The sequence below is a fragment of the Helicoverpa zea genome, chromosome 10 (genome assembly GCF_022581195.2).
Source record: "Helicoverpa zea isolate HzStark_Cry1AcR chromosome 10, ilHelZeax1.1, whole genome shotgun sequence".
NCBI lineage: Eukaryota > Metazoa > Arthropoda > Insecta > Lepidoptera > Noctuidae > Helicoverpa > Helicoverpa zea.
Genome location: NC_061461.1, coordinates 11,521,584 through 11,542,441, shown reverse-complemented (window position 1 = coordinate 11,542,441; position 20,858 = coordinate 11,521,584). Strand labels below are relative to the sequence as shown.

Here is a 20,858-nt window from a genome sequence, read left to right as displayed (position 1 = left end):
CAAAGTCTGCAAGTTCAATTTATTTAGTCCTATCTAAATCTACTAGGCAAAAGATGCTAGGTCACAAACTTCGCTCTAGATTTTAGAAACAGTAACATTTAAGATATTACAGATGATCAATAAGATTTAACAATTCTTAAAGAAATCTTCCCCCATCAGTTCACATAACCCAATCAATAAGATAATTTCCCAACATAAAAATCCTGAACTAAACCTACTAATTGATACCTTTGTTCCTCAATAAAAATAATATAAAAGTGTTTTGACTACTAAACAATAAAATGCTGCGAGCGGTTTACGATCCCAGTTAAGTTATAACCGTCTTCCTCACCAGTGTGCCGACTTATGCTAACAATAAATATGATTGTATCTTTTCAATTTATTGGCTCAAGATCTGATAATGGCTGAAGCATTGCTTCTGTGAAATATTAATTTAATTTAATTTAATTTAATAGCCTTTTATTCCTAAACATAGGGTTACAAGAGGTCCCTAAGTTCGGTGTGCCTTTTGGCATAGGCCTCCTCCAATTCCTTCCAGTGTGTCCTATCCCTTGCTACTCTCAGCCAGAGTGGGCCCGCTGTCTGTTTCAAGTCATCTTCCCATCTCCTGACTTGGCGACCCCTACTTCTTTTGCCGTCTCTTGGCTGCCAGAGTGTGACTTCCTTGCTCCATTTGTTGATGGGGTGGCGTAACATATGTCCAGCCCATCTCCATTTTTGGACGTCTATCCGGTTATTAATGTCTGTGAGTTTTGTTCTTGTTCTTATATCTGCGTTTCTAATTCTGTCTTTGATTTTCAGCCCTAGCATGCTCCTCTCCATGGCACGTTGGCATTTTGCTAGCCTTTCTCGGTGGTGAAGCGTTGTTGACCAAGTTTCGCAGCCATAAGTTAGAACTGGTAGAATACAGGTGTCGAATGTCTTCTTTTTTATGTGGTTTCCTAGATCTTTACTTTTCATTATTTCCTTCAGTGACCAGTATTTTCTCCATCCTTGAACTATTCGCCTGTTTATTTCCTTTGTCATTTCATCTGCAGGGGATATTATTTGTCCTAAGTAAATATATTCTTTGACATATTCAATAATGTTGCCATCTACCATAATGTCTGTTTCCGTAGAGTTCGTCATCAATTTCGTTTTGCTTGCGTTGATTTCCAGACCAACTTTTTTACTTATATTTGCTAGGCTCTGCATCATTTGTTCTATTGCTGCTGGGTTCTCCTCTAGGAGCACCAGATCGTCGGCAAATCTTAGGTGGTTTAGGCGAGCTCCATTAATGTTCAAGCCTAGGTGGTCCCAGTTTAGCTGTCTGAAGATGTATTCAAGTGAAATATTATAAAGTTTAAATTGTAAAAAATAAATTGCTTAGGAAAGCTTCGAGTGGGTTTTGAAGTTAAATGAGATTTTTGGTGACACTAGATCTGAAAGTAATTTTAAAATAAGATTGTTCTACTTACCTTATCGAAAAATATATTGATTCACCCCTTCTAAAAACACAGACTTTCGAACCAATCTTTCTTTTATTACAATCACAGCATCAATTTTACTTCCCCATCCAAAAAATATCCTTCAAGTCTGAATAGCTCACAGCCGAACCCTAAATTAAAAGTCCCTAAACAAATGACAAGCTACAACGCCAAAACACGCAATTGTTACCGAAACAAAAGAGTGGGGATTTTTGGAAAATTAAAAATAGCGGTAGCGCAAAGCTGATTACCGCTGAGCTTCTAATGAAACCTTTAGACAGCGAAGTCAGTACCCACGGAATAAGGAAAAATGAACGGAGATGTCATAACAAAAGTAGGTCAGTACGCCTTCTTGTATGTCAAAACCGTACGGTGGGCATGACCTTACGAGTGAACTTACGAGGTATTTGGGTTCTTTAAAACATCTTTCAACGATTTCTGGTGTTACAAAAAATGGTCGGGTCCAAAGTGTAAGCGCGAAGACAGTAACGTTCCTCGTCCCCCGCACACCCGCATTTTGGCGCACTACTTTCTTAGGCGATTATCTGTAATGACATCTCCGCTAGTCATTTTGTTCTCTATGTCAGCACTAGAGTACTGGCTTGACAGCCGCTGGATGCCGCTGAACGAAGCGCTTTAAGCTGCTGAACCCTCAAGGCTATGTAAAGCTTAGTGTACTTGTCGACAGGCCTGGTTTTGACTAATTAGTGAAATTATTTTTTGTTTTAACATGGAATATGTTCGGTAAAAAAATCTTGCAGCGATGTAGACATGAAATGTGTTTTTTTTTGGATCCCCAGGGTCTTTTTGCTACATAAACAATTAAAAGTTTTGATTACATTACTTTTGATGAACATCGTTCCGTACAATATTTTAATTGTTACCGCAAGTTGCATTGAATATCGTCGCCGTCTTTTAAGTCAAAACATTGTTGTCCTTAGATTTTCTTAAAAAAAATACACATTGAGAACGCTATCTTTAAACTTCTATACAACCTTAAGAAAATAAATCCAAACTTACCTCTCTCAAAGACTACAGTCATTATTTTTATTCCACCTTACGACGTACTTCCTTACCCTAAAACCAGCCTATATTGTTACCTTTTATTTATGCATTAACTTAAGCAATATAACTGTCTCGAGCACACTTATTCTCAGGGCGGGAAAGCCACATAAATTCGTAATCCATTGTCGACCGCCATCTTCAAAAGTTCCCCAGTCTTTCTAACACCGTCCTTTATTACGTTTTTATTCGTATCCAATTGATATGGTAAATAAATGGTTTTTATTTAGCCAATAAATAGTTATTTGGAGCCTATTAATCGTTTCATTATGTCGTAACGATTGTAGTGAGTTGATATTATGGAGAATAAAGATCGTAGCATTGATGACTACGGTTCGTAGCACTGACTGCGTAGCACTGACTGCGTAGCAAAGGACCAAGTTCCATCCAAGGACCAGTTGCGTAGTATAGGATGCGGATCGTAGCATCTCTTTACGGCGTAGCGTCGTAGGCATCGTAGCGTTATGTAGCCAACCGTAGTATGAACTTGCAAATTGTATCAAGTACATAAATATTTACTTAGCCTATAGCTATGGGCTAACATAATTTTCTCCGTGACAAAAACACATTGTTCCCAAAAATGTCTTAACACCACGATAACTCTTTCGAGCCATTAATTAAAATTCCGTGATGAAAACACGCACGTTTAATGATTTCCGATACCGTCAAATGTGATTTTGCGATCACATAATTAACTCTGCCTTCGATGGTGCTATTGAAGCATATTGTTTGTAGGAATATCGGCCTTTAGGTTATCAAAATAGGGTGTAATTTTGTATGTTGGTCCGTGGGGGCAGCCTCGCTAATTAAGGGCGGGCGCACATGGCCGACGGCGAAGCGCAATCGTATTACGGTAATCGCGTATGTGAAGTGACGCGAACCGAACGGTGCATATTGCGTTACGCGGATATATGCGTTTGCAGATAGACTATTTGCACGAAAAATATTGGGGTGACATGTGTGTAAAATGTAGACGCTTTTTTTAATTTTGTTTTTTTTTTGTTTTGTCTGGGATTTTTGTTGGCATGGGTTTTGATTACACATGACTGTGTAGGTTGAGGCAGAAAGCCTATCAATCTTTAGAGGCACCTGCAATAAAAGTCATCAAATTAGAATTGAATACTGGAAGCCGACCCTAATATTATTTTGGAAAAAATATTTCATCTTAAAACGACGAAAAAGCGACGTACCTCTTTTATTTTTAATTCTAGCAACATCACATATTTTATCACCAAAAAGAGGTCTTTAATTAAAAACATTTTACCATTGATCACGTTGTAATAAATCAACAGAAATATATTGACATTTCCGACCGTTGATGCTGAATTCAACTGTCCGAATTCACACGCGATAATTTAAAAACTACTTACTTCAACATAAATCGTGCGGAAGCGATTTGTAAATACGTTTATATTGTGTGTGTGTGTGTGTGTTTGTGTGTGTGTTTGTTTGTGTTTGTGTGTGTGAGTGTGTGAAGTGTTGTTTGTTTGCGAGCTTCGAGAGCGGGGCACTGAGACTTAACAAGGATATAAGAGGAATGGAAGTGACTTGAAAGAAATATATCTGGCTTTTAACATAGGAGGATGTTTGTTTTTCCGTTCGTTTATTTTAACGTATAAATACAAGTGGATACGGTGTCATAAGTATTGTGTATTTTTTATCTATACCAATATTATAAAGAGGAAAACTTTGTTTGTTTGTTTGGTTGGTTGTAACAGATAAACTCAAAAACTACTGGACCGATTCTAAATACTCTTTCACCATTAGAAAGCTATATTATCTGCGAGTAACATAGGCTATATTTTATCCCGGTGCGGGCAGTAGCTCTCACGGGACGCGGGTGAAACCGCGGGAAAACGGCTAGTTAAGGATATAAAGTCATGTTTACTTGAAAATTGTCATTTTCAATATTCTTCTCATTTTTGCACTAGTACAAATTGAAATTAGATAAGGTTTTTTTTACATAATTCAAATTAATAAAGACGCATACCCAATTTCAGAATTAAGTGACCTAAGACCTTCTTTTACTTACCCCCACACTCAGAGACATTTAATGATAACTTAAGTCACTCCTAAGTGACAGATTCTCATAGAAAATCTGCACTAAGGAACGGCCTAAGTAACTATTAAATGTCTCTGAGCGTGTCCATAAATAATAGAATAAAACGCTTACATTTATTCATATAATTATTTAAGTACACAACATAAACTCAACCCCAACTTCTCCCAACCACATCCAGCTAACCCACTATCCTTGTACAAAGCATCATTAGCGCGGGTGATTTACGAGAGGCGCGCGCTTATCGCCCTCTCGCTCGCTCCCGCCGCCGCTTATTAATTACACGGCGCGTGTGACCGTCATACGTGTTAGTCCTTGAGGGGAGTTGGTCCTTATGGGTTCTGGTCCTTGGTCCTCGTATGACAGTGTACTGAGGATGAGCTGCATCATTTAACTGTAATGATAACCGAACCACATTCAGTTATAAATTCGCTGATTTGACTAATAATAGGCGGCAAGTACACAGCTTATGGTTTGGTTATCGTTATAGTTTAATTTTGTAACCGACCGTAAATAATGTAGTAATTTCATTGCTCTAATCTTGTGAAGTAACCTTTTGAAAAACATCCCTCTTAAAAGATCTATCTTTCATAGCTCAATGTTTTGCCAAAATACGTATAACGATATTACGATTGAAGAACGTGAGACTACATTATGTGCTACGATTATGTATACTGAAATAGCTATGTTTGAGTCACTTTGTGTCGATCTCCGAAGTGACCCTTAATTAATCTTAGCCTAAATATTTATCACAGAAAAGACTAGGTACATTTGCTAAAATCATGAAAGTTTCAGATCTATCTTGCCACCCAAAAAATCTCTTTTACCAAGAAATATCGTTCCTTATCATCATTTCGGAAAAATTGCCCGACTCATCGTACCTAAGGCTAAATTACCAGATCTCAGTCTTGCCGATACAGGACTGAGAAAAAATTACTGCTATATCTCAAGCAAAGAGCAAACTTAGATAATAACTATAGGAATATTGACGTTAGAGAAAAACCTCAAGATACACTTTCATTTATTCTAGAGAAAAATAGAAAATAAAGCTCGTAAGTGGGAATTAGGTTTATTTATATAACAACGTATTTATAACATTTTTAAATATTTATTTAATATTTAAATCCAAATTACCAAATAATATCAAAAATCAAAGGCCAAGGTACCGATGGTTAGGAACCCAGAGACAATATGTGCCGTATCCTCTTCGCTATTAGACCATTAGCCGTAATGATAATCGGCATAATAACAGCCGTATCCACATTCAATATTTTTACAACATATTAATGACAATAAAAAATATAAGATGGAATAAATACATTTAAGCTGCTTACTGTTTTATTCTGTTAACTATATTTACCAGCAGAATAGGCATGATGACAAATTTTTAAATTCCTTTGTATGATGTAGGTATACGTCTATTTTATATGAAAAATTATTAATTTTAAGAAAATGCGAAGATTTTTTATCAAATAATTGCATTTTTCTCTGTCCACTTTGAATCCGGCGCGAAAACGCTTGTCAGTGTCATGGTGTCACTTGTGACGTCACGACTGAAATTACAAGACGCAAATAAACAACGCTCGTGCAATAATTAAGTTTTTTGTGTTATTAAAAATGAATTCGAAAGTGCATAGGTGTCGTGGGGTCCCCCAATGTAAGAACACATCCAAAACAACTCCTGATAAGTTATTTGTGTACGTTCCTCACAATAAAAAAATACGAAACAAGTGGCTTAAACTTGCAAGGCAAGATTCAAAAGCAATATTGCCCAGGGTACAACTCTATTTTTGTGAAGATCACTTTGATGTAAGTTATTACATAGTTCTCTAGATTCTAGCATAGTTTATAATGTAAATAACTATTTCGAGGTTAGGTTTCATCTCTCATTGTTTTTTAATTAAACTAGTATACTTACATGGAAGTTTTAACATTTCTAAATTCAGCTGAACAAAAATCTTTATTTGATGCCAAAAACTTTCCCAGCATTATGATATCAATTCTAGGCAAATTAGCGCTGTTTGCCTTGATAAATCCGGGCTCCATAACTCGTGTTATAAACAATTAATTAATTAGAAACAAAGATCGCAGTGGAAGTTCACAATAACGAAATGTGACGTTCGCGCGCTTTCGCGCGAGTTGTTTTGAGAGATGACGTCACGAGCTCTGATTGGTGTTCAAGATATCATGGCGGATTGCCTTATTTCGTAATTTTATTTTATAAAAATACATATTAATCACATTATTAATAAAGAAAACAATGCGCGTTTTATATTCCAAGCTTCAAGTTTAATTTAATAAATATATTATTTTCATGATTTTTGATTACTGTCATCATGCCTATTTCCATTTATCCACCATCTTGGATTTATTTATACGAACGTGAATTATTAAACGCAGATCAAAATATCGGATATTCATACCAACCCATCCCATGTCAAAGTCAAGCATAATTGATGCTGATTTTTCCCAGTTTAGGTGGAATTCATTTATCCCAGCGCTGGGCTAAACCTCCGATGATCCCACTTATTGAATTTCTTTTATACAAGTTAACTGACAGCACGTCGAAATGTTGAGGTGTATTCAATTATGTATGGATTTGAATTGGTTGAAGGTGGTATTTATTATATGCTCAATAAATGAAATACATATTTTATTGCTCAAATAGTTTCAGCTACTTTAACCGACCGTCTCATGAAACATATTATTAGAATCTTGAAGACATTTAATAATACTAGTATCTATTCAAACCTTACCCACAATGTGCAGCGTAGAAAAACAACAAAAACAAAAGATACTACCACCAATCTACGAAGACATTTCTTCAAACATCCTTTCTTACAAAAATAACCGCCCGATACCCATCACCCTTCTTCCAAAATAGAGGCAAGTTTCACACTTCGCGTGTCCGAATACCATGTAGCTGGTTCGAAGCACCCTTGGCCTGATAAGCCTTCCGTGTTCCGCTATTATCAGTGGCCCGGGGGTAGCGGAGCCCCGGCGCTAATTACCACGACTATCCAAGTTTAATTAGGTCGCTACACACTGTTTATGTGGGGCTTGGTGGGACACTTTCGTATGCACTCCTAATTTAATGCGAAGAAGGTGGAAAATTTTGGGTAGAATTAAAATGTGGTTGAGTTTTCTGGGAATAGTAGGTTAACTTAATATATATAGGGTTTATTGTGATTTAAATAGCATTTTATCGGAACATGGCAAGTATGCTTTCATATAAAAAATCATAACAGGAATAGTTTCTCAAAACGTGAAAAAATTGTTGGCGCCCAACTGGGACATAAGCACTCAGACCAAAAACCCTTCAAATACATAAATATCCTAAACTATGAGTAATACAGCAACAATCTAGTTAAGATAATGGTCGGTATCTGTAACAAGATACACGACTTAGGGACACATAATGTGATGTAATCACGGCACAACGTTAATTCCGTTGAGATGAAAATGTTAGCTCGTGAAATCTATTTTGCAGTACCGCTATCTAGAGTGGTATTATGAAGATAGATGAAACTGTGAACAGTGTTACGAGTATTAAATATAAGGAGAATTGCTTATCTGATCGTTGGGGTTCGGAAAATCTTCCACTTTCATACAAAAGAAAATTTTGTTCAACGAAAATGTTCGGATGTAAGAGAAAATTAAAATAAATCTGTTCAGATACACCTGAAGTATCTTAAAATAATTGTGCAATCGTAAATTCTATTACTTTCTACCCACCAAACAAAAGTGAGAACATTCGTTATTATCAATTCAAGTACAGAAATTGATGAACCAAGTTACAATTTGTTGGAAAACTAATTTAAGAGGAAAGGGCAAACTGTAATATTAACGTTCTAAGAAGTCGGTATACAATTCAGGGCTATATTAACTATGTAAATTGAATAGGACGATATTCTATTCCGAAAATGTTCGTGTATAACCTAGTTGACTAGACTCATAACCTGAAGGCGATCTATTTCGTTTTCGATTTGAATAGATTCCAATTTTCTTACGCGCCTTATAAGATCCTAGTGTGACGAAAATATCTTTATGATTATTTTTCCCGACTCATACCTGCTCGAAATTGAAAAGACCTGATATGATATATCGAAGATAATATCATTCACAAAAGCTTTTATTTTCAAGGAGAACATTAAAGTGAATATAATATGCTCATTGATATGAAACTGCGAGTAAATACAGAAAATAATGTGAAAACCAACCGAGCGAGTAAATATTCCATTTAATTAAAAATGTATCCAACCGTTAATGGCGCCCAACGTGGGACTCGAAACTTAAAAAGCGTGATATTAATATTTATAACTACGATTTTATTATCATTCCCCTTTCTATTGTTTTAATTATAGTTTCTCGCACCCTGCTCAAATGATTCGATAAATTCCCGAAGCAAAACAAATAAATAACTTAAAGTTGTGGAGGTGCAAACGCGGAGGTCTGTGACATCACGATAGAATTTATGTGCCGGGACAAACAATCAGTAAATTATCGGCAGGAGATTTATTGGCGCTCTCGAAGGGGACAGGTGTCTTAGCCTCGTATAATATAGCTATAAATAACTCATTCATTATACATGTTACATTCGGTGCTGAAATGTGAGAATGCCTATTAATTTTGTATCAAGTTGGGGACACATTTCTGCTGTATTATGCTTCTGCTACGAATCAATTGTACCTCTATTAACCCTAATGCAAAGAACACTTTCAAAACCTGACAGACTGTTGACTTTTTAAATATCTATTTAGTAGTTTCATAGATATTAGGATCTTTGAAGACACGATAGCTACGGAATTTCCCAAACTTAAAATTCACGTAATAAATATGCATAACCTAACACAAAGATGTTTCACAAAAGCCTTCAATAAACCCTCACTATACAACACAGCCCTGAACTAATTCCCCATACTAAAGCAATGCTCAAACAATGCCTAAATACCAAACAGCATTAAGTATTCATGAACACATCAACTAATAGATTAACAGGCTAGGGATCCAGTTTAATGGCTGTATCTAAGTGTATGTTATATCAAAGTGCGTTCGGATTTCTGTTCGTAATGAAGTCTGTAGCCCATTACAGACCGAACCGTCATCAAATCCCCAGAGTTTAACTTTCGTCTACCCACTTTTCGCCAATTAGTGTTAGGTCTCAACGTAACGAGCCTTTTACTATTTATGTGACAGATTACATTCTGTTGCCAAATGAAACCAGGCTTCAGAAATGTAAAAACTCGAAGTAATCCAAATTAAGCAATGGATGACGTAACTACGTTAATGTTAGTACATTGCGGAGCTTAAATAAGTTATGACGTGTTGAAACTAATTATGTTTGGAGTAATCGCATTAAGAATTTAATGTTGATATATTGTGTGTAGACTGACACTGATTAATTGGCATTAGTCATTATCAGCTCACGGTCCCACGTGGGCGCCATCAAAATTGTCTGTTGAAGCTCATTATTGTAATTACGTAGACAGTATGCTAAAACGGTGTATTGCTTAATTGATGAGTAATTTTTAGTCTATTTTTACTCATATTACCCACGTAATCCTTACGTAATCACGACATTACTAAAACGAATTAACATTTCACGTTAAACCAAATCAATATTAAAATCTACTTTCTTATCAAACAAGCAGCTATTATAGTTAACTAAGTTGCAATCTGACAAAACAAACTGTAATACACAAAACCTTCAAAGTTAATTGTTAGGTAACATCAAAACAAGCGATGTTGTTTGACTACCCTCGGAATTGTACGTTGATAACAAATAGCGCGGTTTAGAACCGGCGGTGCGCACCTGAGACTTTAATAGTGCGATCATCAGTTACATTGTTGCATTTCGGATAGTGATACCGAAATAATAGTTTTGTGTTTTAGTTGCTGTTATTAAAGTATTCAGTTTTAGAATAGACTAAACTATGAAATTGGATGTTGTTTTGGTATTTTACCTGCATTTCAACAAAATATGATAGTTCATACTTAATATTATGTTATGTGAGTAATAAATACCCTTTTTAAAAGATTCTCAATAATGGAAATCAAAACTTATACTCAAAAAACAAACATCCACTAGTGATCACAAATTCCATCTCTAAAACAAGGTTACCCTGTTAATAACATTGGAAATTGCTTAACAGCAGCCATTTCTTTGTACAGAATATTTTCGGTATTCCTACCATTTTTAACACATCCATTTTTAATACCCACGAAACAACAGCCCGAAACCAAAAATAATTTCACCAACACACAACACTCGCATGTAACACGTTAACACAGTTTGGTCCTTTTCAATATCTGTCGGAAATAAATTCCTGTGACGAAATATTGCGATGCAGGCTCCATGCTTCCATGCGAGGATTGTGGAGTGATTCATGATCTTTATGCGCTCGTAATAACTTGCAAGGATTTATTTTGCGGTCTATTGAGGTGTCTGCCTTTATGCAAATGTGGTTCTGCCTTTTGTAAGTTCTGAATGGCAGAAGGTGTGTAGTGTTAGCTGAAGGTCTTATGTGATTTTAAAATCGTTGTAGAGTCATAGTCATTACTTGCTCTTCGCTCTATAACCAAAAGTGATATCACTCCCATGTAATTAGTTTTACGGATGCTTGATCAAAGGTGTCATACACAAAGACCCCTATGGCATTTGAGCTTTATTCATTGCACTTTAACTAGCGGGATGTTCAGTGTTCGTATTGATTACGTATTAAGTCTACAAGCCGCTATTATGATGTCAGTCTGGGCCCACGTTGGGTGCCATTAGCGTTTCCGACCCTTTGTGTTTCGGTGTATAATTAAAACTGTATTATCGGATTTACATTAATAATAGATTCGGATATTAAAGCGTGTTTGGTGGAATTGAAAATCTAATTTTAGTTTGTTGATTAAAATTATATTGTTTTAACGAAATCTATTAATGGCAGCCGTTGTTAGGATGCTCGTTATCTGTTAGCGTGAATGAAACCAAAATTAATTATGCCTTCATACTTCTTTGTAAAAGATGACAAAATACAAAACAGTACACACAAGGCAATTCAAGCAGAACCCCATACACGTTAAACAAATTAAAAGCAAATTATACTTTCTGAGTGTGTAGTGTAATTTTCAAGTGCGGAGCTGCGGAAAGGGCGTGTTGCCCGGTCGACGGTCGGCGCACGATTGGCTGCCATTTAACATGTATTGCAGGAAATTGGCGCGCGCCGCCATTGCTGCCAGCTCGCTTGTACCGTTTGTGTTATAATTAGTCTCGACAAACTTGTGCTGGGATGCTACTTGACAAATTCAATGTGGAAATGTGTTCGAATATGTTAGGGTACATTTTTGTAGTTCATACTTTGCGTTGTTTTCGTGTGTCTTAAAAGGTTTAAATTATTGTTTTGTTTTGTTGTTATAAATCCCTTAAAAGGCATGGTTATATATTCTTTCGTCTGAGGTCAAAGTTGAGGTTTTAAGACTATATAAGGACTACAAAAAACGTATTTTTTTTAAGTCCCTACGCTTCACCAATAAATATTTCGGATTTATGTCATTAAATCGATATAGAAACAAGTTTCTTAGCTGACAGACGAAATAAATTGAAATTACTTAAACCAGTACTTCCTTTAGACTAGCCACTTTGTTCAAGGCTAAAAGCAAGAACAGAACGCGAGTGCGTTTAAATTCTTGAACAAGCTTCTTGCAGTGGACATATGTGCTATGCATTATTGTAAGTGCACCGGATGCAAGCCATTTCTAGCGATGTTCTAAATTATTTATATTTTCGAATTACTGTAGCTTCGTATAACCATTTATAAATAGACGTACCTACTGTTAACAAGTTACAGTTATTTTCTAAATCTGAAATAGCAATATAAACAACTGAGAAAAGGCTAGGCAGAAGATGAAAAAAACTGATTATTTTGCTTCCAAAAACTTAATAAAAAAAGATAGTCCTCATTAGGTGTTAGTAAAATAACACGATTCTTATATCCTGCACGTGTATAATTATAAATAACTGCTTATATGCTATAACTATACATACAGTGTACGTCCCAAATCTGGTGGCTTATCAAGGAATATAGGGGCGTCGAAAATGTGAACGCTTTAATCCAGCGCTGAGCGCTTTCGTAATATAAACCTCTTCAAGTTTAACTGGCAGCTGCAAGATATTTGCTGTGTACAGACTTTGGAAAATATTTTTAAAACTTCTCTTGTCTTTACGTATTAAAAAAAAATACGGTCGAATTGAGAACTTCCTCCTTTTTGGGAAGTCTGTTAAAAATGAATTAAATTGTTGATGTTGTTTTGAAAAATCGCGTCTTAAAGGGTCACAGGTTCTTTATAGCTGAATGGAACTTTTAGAAAACATTATCATGAAACATAATCCACTTGGACCCTTTATTTCTTATTTCTAGAAATGTCAAAGTCTCAAGCTAGTAATTAAAGATACGATTCAAAAGCAGTTTAAAGCATAGCTCGCTTTTCGGCGACTTTCCGAGTGAAGAACACGATTTCTGTGTAATTAGGACACCTATTTTGGTACTGGCTTCAAAATCTTGACTTTATTGCAACTTCATGAAGAGATCGTCTCCTTCATAAATGCTCTGAAAGTTACATCAAATGCTTTTAGTAATTGCCGTTTTACAATGTAGTATTTTGAAACTTTTAACAATGATTTCTAATTTTAACGAGTATCATCTCGTGTTTCTGGTACTAGGTTTCACAGGAAACACATGACTGAAGAAGTAATAACATAAAATAGTACAAAGATTTCGATTAAATAGTACGAAATTTTAGATTCCCATACTCCTAAAAACAGCGACAAAGATAACTGCAACTCCCTTCATAAATACCTCTAATAATAAATGTTTTATTGGCATTAAAAATAAGGTACAATTATATTGGAAGCCCTGGCTTCAGAGCTACGTGAGACCCGTGCTACAGGAGCCAAGTCCTTTGAAACACCCTTACTAATCTATTCTCTTCTCAATTCCAGATGAGGTTGACGTGATCGGCTACACGTCGAACCAGAGCGACAGCGAGTCCCTGGTGTCAGGCCACAGCGGGGACAGCGGGGTGGGCGGAGGGGCGCGGCGACGACCCCGCACCCCGCTCAAGACGCGGCCCGGCAACGTGCCGCGGACACGGCGTGCCGCACGACTCACGAAGGTCGTCTAGGTGAGTGTTTTACTGACTTGTATATTGGTCTTTTGTATAACTTCCTCATCATCTTTGTCCCACTGTAAGGCATAGGCCTCGGCTCATATGAATCACCACACTTGCCCTTAGGATAGTCGATTTCAGACTTTAATGTGCAGGTTTTCTTAAGATGTTTTCCTTTACCTTTACTCAGTCATTGGTAACCAGGATAATTTTAGAAAGTACATCTAACTAGACCTGGAATCGAACCTACCCGCTCGTATTCAAGCAAGAGGCTGCTTTAATTAACCACTAGGCCACCACATACAGATCCACACGCAAATTTTCCAATATTGCAATGGACATCAAATCAAATCAAAGCATTTATTCATGGTTATTTGCGACGCATATAGATATCCCGTCTTGGGGAAAAAGAGGGCTGATAGTCTTTTGGCAATACATGAATATCGGGATGTTCTATGTATATAGGACCACCATCGTCAGTCTTATCGGGTGTCTCCACCAATGGTCCTATTGATTGATGCCTCTCTGCCCCTACAGAGATATAATAGGGCTGAATCCTGTGAGGAACTCCGTGTGTCCTTTTTAAATTGTAATCGCCAGTGTTCTTTTTATTCCAGGTGGGCGGTGCGCGGCGCGGGGCGAGCTGGGGCCCACATCGGCTCCCGGCTGACGTTGTAACTTCATGACGCAAACGTAGGACATTTTGTTGATACATGTACTAAGGCGAATGTTGTTTATTGTGACTGAATCGAGGCCGGCGACGCGACGTCCACGCGACAGTGACTCGACGGCGACACCCACGCCCGCGCCGCACACACCCACGCCACACACACACCACTCGTACACGTGAACACACTACACACCTCTGCGAACCATCACTAAGTACAAAATTGCCAAAAATTTATATTCAAAGTTTATTTTTCACATTTCAGACAAATTTGTATTTTTTTTCTTATTTCTTTCTATTTAATTGTACCGAGCCTGGCTCGTTTGGATGAGTTGCAATATTGTGTAGTCTAGTGGCGCGATGTGTATTCCATTACCGATCTTACATCGACGGCACATTATTCCACTGTGTTGAAAACACGCAATGTGTGCAAATCTTTATCTACCTACATAATGTCACTATAATTTTAATATTTTTTATCACACTATAATTTTACTATGTATGCCTCGGGGGGCGATCTTCGCATTTCTTAACAACTTGTGCAAACTTATTCAGCCCCCAGAACGCCCTCATTTTCAAATGACATGTTATTTTTGTATTTATTATTAAATTTTTCTATTGGACATTTTCGAATATAAATTTTGACGGTCTTAGAAGAATCGTTTTCTAAAAGAACTCTCTAGGTACTTATTGTTATTGATTTCCACAAAAAAAACAAGTTGCTATTATAGTGTATGTTGTATAGATATATCAATTTTATATTTTGTATATAATTATTTTTCTTGTAAAAATTAATCAAATAGAATTAGATCTGTGAATGTTGCGCCGATTTGGAGTAAAGTTTTTTATGATTGGGTCTAACACATACAAAGGGAACCCACCACCAAAAATATATTGTTTTTTAATTATTAAATGAATTTTAACGATGATTTCCATTTTAACTCAGGTACTAACAAATTGGCTATGAGAATTAGTTTATAATTGATCGACATGAGCGTGACCTGGCTGTGGCAATATCAAATGTCATATCATTTCTTTTGTTGAATTAAAATTTTATGTTGGCAACATATGTTCGCGAACCGAAGTATACAAATTTTCTTTATGGATGACATGCTCTGAAAGCCCAGGTGGTCGAGATCGTCGTTTAAATCACGCAGATCGCCGCATATTACGCCATATTTCTCGTCTCACGTCAGACGCACGAGCGATCCGCGTGGTGATCCGCTCGACCGCGCGGGCACGCGTACGTGTTGATCACCCCTTACGTTCACTCATGTACTTCTTATATTTTAATAAAATACGCGGTAGTTGTAGACAATACGATATTACGTTTTATGTTATTTTTGACTCTATCACTTTAGGTATACAGTCCAAAATCTCATAACACCCAACTGCTCGTAATACATCACCCACTAACCATCGTATTGTTAAGTATTATATAATAATGAATTATAATTAATGATCTCACTTCATTGTCACACGATATCGGCTGAGTAAATGTGTCATACACCTACTTACTGATACTGGAACTTTAACGAACAGTGAAATAATTCAGGGGCTATGTGCCCGCAAGGTCTATAAACCTTTCCCAATATTGTATAGTTAAATGTTGCACTAAACTATATTTTATCACTTGACTATAAGAGGTATGGGATTAAAAGAAATAATATACTAATTTGATATTGAAATATTTATTCTATACTTTAAATGGTACTTGGAAGCAATACGTCCGTCTAACAAGATCCCGTGACGCAGTGTGTGTAGAGTTAAATAAACAGTAGATTGTTCAGATAGAACAAAGAACAATGTTATCGAAAGTTAGGGGTATTAGTTTTTGCTTTATATAATCCAACACGCCCCCTCAAAAATTAATCCCTAACTTTTAGTCATTCGTTAGTTTACTATACAGTATCTAGTCTACAATTCAACATTACAAAGTGAATACCAACTTATAAATACGACGTAACATATTATACTTCCAAGTAAGGTCTGGGACAACTGTACAATAATGGTCCAACATTTGCTGCACAGGATCAGGGAAAACCCAGAAAAACCTGATCAGACCATTTCATAATGAAATTGTACTTAAATTAAAACTTATTCTATACCCAATCCTTTTCTCAGTCTTATAAAAGACACGACTGGTAAAGGTTTTGTCAACAAGTCTGCCAACTGGTTACCTGTGGAAATATAATTTAATTTTATTACATTTTTCTCAACTTGTTCTCTAGAGAAATGATATTTTATATCTATGTGTTTGGACCTTTTATGACTTGTTGGATTATTAGCTATGCTAATACATCCGTTATTATCTTCATATAAAATAATGGGCTTATTAATTTTTAAGTTTATGCTTTCTGCCAGAGACTTAAGCCATAATGCTTCTTTAACAGCTTCATATAAAGCCATATATTCGGATTCAGTAGACGAGACCGCTACTGATGTTTGTCTCTTTGTACACCATGTAATTGTATTTTGATCAAATAATTTAAACACATATCCAGTAGTGCTTTTCCTATCATTACAATCGTGGCCACCCCAATCTGAGTCGACATATCCACTTAGGATGTTATTGTAATTATTTCTTGTATATGTTAACTTCAAATCAATTGTGCCTTTGATATATCTTAAAACTCGCTTTAAGCATAACCACAATTCTTTATTGTTCTTATTTGTGTACCGACTTAAAATATTTACGCATGTACTTAAGTCCGGACGCGTACAAAGCATAATGTACATTAAACAACCGATCAGGTGACGGCATGGTGCGTCACACTTCTTATCAGCGTTAAGAGCTTCATAGTTTAATTTAAGCTCCATCGGTGTGTTTATAGGATTGCAATCACTCATATTAAATTTATTCAAAACGGTTTTAATGTAAGCACTTTGGTCTAAAGTAATTTTATCATGGTGTCTCTCTATTTTAATGCCCAAAAATAATTTGATATCGTGTAAGTCGGTCATTTCGAATTTAGTCATTAAATATGCTTTGAAATTATTCATTGTTTGCAAATCTGCACATGCTATAACCAAATCATCGACGTACAAGATTACGTAAATATTTTTAGAAATGTCTCCTTTACCTTTCATATATATACACCTATCTACTGGGGAGTTCTGAAAACCTATTTCTTTGAGACATTGTTCAAATGTTTCGTACCAACATCTAGCTGATTGTTTTAAGCCATAAAGAGCTTTGTTTAATTTGCATACGTAATTATCTTTACATTTTACACCTTCAGGAACTTTCATGTAGATTTCTTCCTTTAGTGTACCATTTAGAAATGCTGTTTTTACATCCATATGATGAATCAGTAAATTATATTGATTTGCGTAGCTAATTAAGAATCTAAAGCTTGCTATTCTAGCAACTGGTGCAAATGTTTCATTATAATCACTAAGATATTCTTGACTGAAACCTCTAGCGACAAGACGTGCCTTATATCTTGAAGGTTGACCTGAAACGTCATTTTTAATAGTGAATATCCATTTACAGTCTACAATATTTTTATTTGATGGTTTTGGTACTAATGTCCATGTATTATTTTTCTTAAGAGAATTGAGTTCTTCTCTGACTGCTTTTTCCCACTGATTCCTATCGTTCAGAGATTTAATTTCATTTAATGATTTTGGTATATTACTTGTGATGGATAACGCACTATAGACATCATAGTCATTTTCATTATATGATTTACGCGAACATGTTTTCAGTCTTTCACTTCTTCGTAAATTTAAAAATTCATCAGGTTTATCCTGATTTTTGTGTTTCAAACTACTCTCAGATTCATTTTCAGGTTCATTCGGTATTTCATGACTACCGATTTTTCGAATTTTACTTGTACTGCATTCATCAGATTGAGAGCTATCTGATTTAGGGCCAGAACTATGAGACTTATAAGACACTGATTTTGTTACGGAGTCATTATCAGTTTCGTCTTGGGAATATGTATTATTACTCCGTTCAGGTCGTAATGAAGGCCTAGATTCGATAAAATTAGTCTCATCAATTACAACGTCCCTTACAGTTTCATATTTTTCGAATTCTGTATTCCAAACTTTATAACCATTGGGTTCATAACCTACCAGTATTCCTTTCCACGACCTATTGTCAAATTTGTTTTTACTGGTTTTATTATGAACATATACAGTTGAACCGAAAACTCTGAGATTTTTAACGCTTGGTTTCCTATCATGCCACATCTCGTATGGTGTCTTTGATTGACTTAAAGCTTTCGTAGGCGTAATATTTATTAAATAAACTGCAGTTAAAACTGCATTTCCCCAAAAACGTTTTGATGCTTTAGTGCCATTTAACATAGCACGAGCTTTTTCTGTTATTGTGCGAACCATACGTTCTGCAACACCATTTAACTGTGGGGTCCTAGGAACTGTTAAATGATAGCTTATGCCTCTTTCTCTACAGTAGTTTTTCATTTCGGTGGATAAGTATTCACCACCGTTATCACTATAAAGATTTACTACTTTGAAATTGAATTTAGCCTCACTTTTAGCGACATAGTCTTTAAAAGCTGTAAACACTTCTGATTTGTAAGTTAACATATACACCACACAATAATGTGTGTATTCATCAACAAATAAAACAAAATAATTTCTGTTATCTATTGTTGGAGGTGTTATAGGACCACAAACATCTGAATGCACAATAAACAGAGGGCGTTTAATTTAACTTTTGTCTTTAACTTTATTAAAAGGCAGGCGAGTCTGCTTCCCATTTATGCATGCTTCACACAACTTATCATTTGGAGTTACGGTATTTATTTCATCTAAGTCATCAATCATATTATGACATTTTAACTGCAGGAATTTAGTTTTACTTATATGTCCTAGGCGTTGATGCCATAATTCATATTTATTTTCATTAACATAACATGCTTGGGAAGCGGATTCCCCTTTTATTACTGGTATTTTAAACTCTAGAACTATAAGATTATTCAATGTCTTACCTTTCATGATGATTTTACCTTCCTTTGTAATTTGTGTGCCTTTGTCATCAAATATTATGGTGAATCCTGCTTGCTGCATCTTTGATACCGATATTAAATTATATGGTACTTCGGCACAGAACAATACATTTGTAAGTATTCCTTGCACTCCTGTTTGACTGATAAGATTTATGTTTCCCCTTTTAGTTGCTGAAATAAATGTATTGTTTTTAGCTACTGAAATTTTTAAAGGAGGATTTAAACATTCAAACGATGTGAAGAGATCATCTCTATTTGTGATGTGATCAGACGCTCCTGAATCTAATAGGAATTTAATTGTCGAGTGGTCTTTTTCATAATGGTATGCGCTTGTCATGAACGCAAATCCTGAAAAAGAAGAATTCGAGGTCGTTCCCTCTTGCAGGGCAATAGTTTGGACTTGTCTTGTCCTTTCTGGGGCATTGTTTTGTATATTTGTCTGTCTTTTGAAATAGAAACAATCCTGTTTCTTGTGTCCTTTGCGTCCACAGTAATGACATTTCACAAATTTTTGTTTGTTTGTTTTCTTGAATGTTGTATTCTTCAAATAGTTTTGTTTTGTGCGATTGTATCTGTTTTTATTATATTTTTCTTCAACATGGAGTATCTTTAAACTGGTATCACGACTCTCGTTTTTTTAATTTTACTTCGTGATCTAATAGTCTAGTTTTTACAAAACCGAGAGTGATATTTTCTTCAGATAGTGTCTCAATTGCAGTGATAACGCCATCATATGTATTCGGGAGAGTAAGTAATAAATGAGCTACTTTGTCCGTTTCCTCTAATTTAGCTCCAGCAGCTGATAATTCTGTCAGCAGATCGTCAAATGTTGAGAAGTGTTTGATCAAGGGTATATCGGCTTTTAATTTTAATCCCAATAATTGTTTTCTCAGCGCTAATTGAGTTGCTACACTTTTCCTTTCATAGATCGCGTCAAAATGTTTAAAAACTGCTTGAGCAGTCCCATTTTCATTAATATAATTAAGATATGAGTCCGCCAAATATTCGACTATAATACTTTTGGCTGCCTTATTATTCTTTTCCCACTCAGCGGATCGCGTTCCAGGAATTTCTTCGTCAATAACACTGAGCAAGTTTAACTCTGAAAGCAGTGTACGAATTCTAAATTTCCATACACTGTACTTTTCTCCATTAAAAGGCTTAATGTTTCTTTTCACTTTTTCCATTGTCACAACTTTATTTTTATTTACAACTATGCACTTTACTGTCACTACGCACTACTGAATGTTCTCACTACTAAATGTCCTTTTTCGCACTGGGCCCATAACCTATAAGAGGTATGGGATTAAAAGAAATAATATACTAATTTGATATTGAAATATTTATTCTATACTTTAAATGGTACTTGGAAGCAATACGTCCGTCTAACAAGATCCCGTGACGCAGTGTGTGTAGAGTTAAATAAACAGTAGATTGTTCAGATAGAACAAAGAACAATGTTATCGAAA

General features: G+C 35.7%; 1 protein-coding gene across 2 annotated transcripts in view; it reads left to right on the top strand.

Annotated features, from left to right (window-relative positions):
* Nucleotides 1-15,735, top strand: part of LOC124633739 (max dimerization protein 4-like) — a 275,580-nt gene extending 259,845 nt beyond the window's left edge. For both annotated transcript variants that reach the window (XM_047169061.1, XM_047169060.1), the window contains exons 6-7: nucleotides 13,574-13,755; nucleotides 14,358-15,735. In XM_047169061.1, coding sequence (XP_047025017.1) covers nucleotides 13,574-13,755 — 182 coding nt within the window. In that variant the 3' untranslated portion in view covers nucleotides 14,358-15,735. The remainder of the gene's footprint in view (nucleotides 1-13,573; nucleotides 13,756-14,357) is intronic.
* Nucleotides 15,736-20,858: the final 5,123 nt, after the last annotated feature.